The sequence below is a fragment of the Dendroctonus ponderosae genome, unplaced genomic scaffold, assembly GCF_020466585.1.
Source record: "Dendroctonus ponderosae isolate FM_Combo_2020 unplaced genomic scaffold, Dpon_F_20191213v2 Dpon_F_20191213_1, whole genome shotgun sequence".
NCBI classification, from domain to species: domain Eukaryota; kingdom Metazoa; phylum Arthropoda; class Insecta; order Coleoptera; family Curculionidae; genus Dendroctonus; species Dendroctonus ponderosae.
In genome coordinates this window covers 17,744,574-17,747,263 of record NW_026017110.1, presented here as the reverse complement: position 1 = coordinate 17,747,263, position 2,690 = coordinate 17,744,574, and the positions used below count along the sequence as shown (strand labels likewise).

General features: G+C 33.0%; 1 protein-coding gene across 3 annotated transcripts in view; it reads left to right on the top strand.

Annotated features, from left to right (window-relative positions):
• The window catches only part of LOC109535677 (C3 and PZP-like alpha-2-macroglobulin domain-containing protein 8), a gene marked incomplete at its 3' end in the record, with an annotated part of 219,141 nt that overhangs the window by 207,812 nt on the left and 8,639 nt on the right, over positions 1-2,690 (top strand). For all 3 annotated transcript variants that reach the window (XM_048660919.1, XM_048660918.1, XM_048660917.1), the window contains 2 exon segments: positions 841-1,073; positions 1,869-1,993. In XM_048660919.1, coding sequence (XP_048516876.1) covers positions 841-1,073; positions 1,869-1,993 — 358 coding nt within the window.

Sequence of the window (2,690 nt, the reverse complement as noted above, 5' to 3'; positions counted from 1 at the left end):
ATCTCTCTGTTGTTGTGTTCCATTTTGTCCATTTTTTCGTCCATTTTCCTACTGTTGTCTTCCATTTTCCTACTGTTGTCTTCCATTTTCCTACTGTTGTCTTCCATTTTCCTACTGTTGTCTTCCATTCTCCTACTGTTGTCTCTCATTTCGTCCATCATTTTACTACTGTTGTCTTCCATTTTGTCATTCATTTTGCTCATTTCGTCTTTCATCTGCATGAGCAGTGCAATCAAACTGGGGTTTTCCATTGCAGGGTCTTCCTTCTATGATTTACTTCGTTTCCATCAAAATTCAACTTGGATTCTGGTAAATCCCACTTCTGACACCAAATTCTGTACCGTGGATGACCGAGTATTAAACTATTTCTTCTGCTTCCAACTTTTATTCCACTCGGTACAACTTTAACTACGGAACAGGAACTGCACTCCGTCGCTGCTGTCACTTCACTTTCCCCCCATGGTTCTCGTCGTCGCTTATATAGTTTTCTCCAGGTATCCCAAATAGTTCTCGAAATCTCCAGAACAGGTGCGAAATTTCCCGCTTGTCAGTGTCATATTTGACCATGAATTTCGATCCCCCATTCCAAACGTAAGTACCCCAGGCCATTTCCGTTACAATATACATAACTTTGTTTCATTTCTGCGAAAGTCTTTTTCTGTATAGTTTGTTATAGAAGTTATAATTACATGTTATTTAATTTATATTCTAAATAATAGTAAATAAAACAATATCTATAATTTTTAAATCAGCATTCACTTTATATATCTCAGAACGGATGGAAATATAGCGTAGTCGGACCAGAGATTTTTTTATAATTTTTGGATGTCTTTTTTGCAGATTCAAACCATTCTCTCATTCAAAAAACAGGACGATTCCTTCAGCGAACACCCAATGTTGGGCAGCCATAGAGTCACCGTATCAGTATTGGAAGCTTTGTCGAAAATCCAACTTTACTTCAATATTGATCCAGATTTAATTCAAGCTGTTAAAAGATGGGTGCAGCTGCGACAAGAAGATGATGGTCGTTTTACTCCTTTAGACGGAGATGTTAAAGTTATTGACACAAACAGGTATGAATTATTCCTAATTATTCTTCAATTGCCAAAAGTAATTTTAGAAAGAAAAAATGCTGCTTTTTATGTTAAAAATATACTTCCTCTTGGAGTTTGTGAGTTGGACAATGTTTTAAAATCCTGAGAACTTGGAAAAAGTTCAAACAGCATTTCTACGGAGTTATAGAAGGGAATTATTTTTTTTTAAGTTGCAAAGAGCAAAAGTAAAAACTGAAGTTAGAATGGATTCTATGATTAATCGATTTTATTACCTGGGCCTACAGGCTAACTGTATTTATTATTTCAATGAATTTGTGGTAATTCTTAAAGTCTCTTAGGGGATTTATTAGTCAATTTTTACTCTGAAATCTGACTCTCAACTCTGAAAAGGTTGTCTTTTCAAACTGATTCCAAAAAGTAGTAAAATTAATAAATATCAATTTTACCATAATTTTTAGCCGACGTTTTTATTAGCTATTTTATAACTTTCAAACTAAGGCAAATGATGTTTTTAATCTGTTGTAATTTTAAAAGCTGGAAACATATGTATTCAAACCTCATTTCCCTAAACTGATCAAAAATGTGTTGTCCAAAATGCAGGAATGTACAAATCAATATTAAACAATGGCAAAAAAATGGCAAAAAATATAATTTGTATTGATTTGGTTAAAATTAAGTAATTATCCAACCAAAAACCTTCTAAATTTGCATTTGCCTTTCTGGAAAATGAGCAACAATAAAGTTTCCAATTTAAATATTTAAATACAATTACATTTTGATTAATAGCAAACACATGTTCGAATATTTTTCTAGTTCGAAAGGAGCAGTGAGGCGAAACTTGAGTGCCGAAGTCTTCCATTTCGAAAACATCGTGGAGATTACTGCCGAAACAGTAATCGCTCTCTACGAGATCGGAATAGAAACCGATGCCGATTCAGGTAAATTGCGGTTCAATATTTGAGCTAGAACTCGAAAAGGTCCACGGATAATCCTCAAAGATGTAATGAATATAAGAAAAATATTTTCTTTAGGGCATTGACTATATGACTCCTTGGAAACTGAAGTGTACGGTTGAAGAGATTGTTGAGGATATGAAATGTGAAATAATAGAATTTGGCATGTTATTTTCGGATGAAGAGGGGACGGAGAACTTGTGAAATGTCTACGTCTGCCTAAAGGCAAAATGACAAAATTATTTCTTATACAAGGTGATTCAAAATGAGTCTTTCCTTTCAGCAGAACAGTAACCCTTGCAGTTTAATGGACAGTACGAAAATAAATATGTTTTAAAGTTTAGTTTATTTTCAGACGATATTAATTTTGATAAATTCAATCTCAGGTTTCAAAGTACTTCTGCACAGTTTAATCAACTTTTTCAGTGGAAAACACGTGCATCAAGCTTCAAGTAAGATCCAAATATTTTGCAAACAATGCAAACTGATGTTCTGAAGTAAAGTTATAAATTGAAGTGGAGCAGTTCTGTAACTAACTAAAAACTGAAATTTATATTTAATCTGATTTATAGATTTAATCTGATTTTGAGATTTATTATTAATTATTTATATTTAAGAAAAACTTTAACCGACAATATATTTCTCATTGTGGCCCAAAAACTTTATAACAGTAGATTTATGT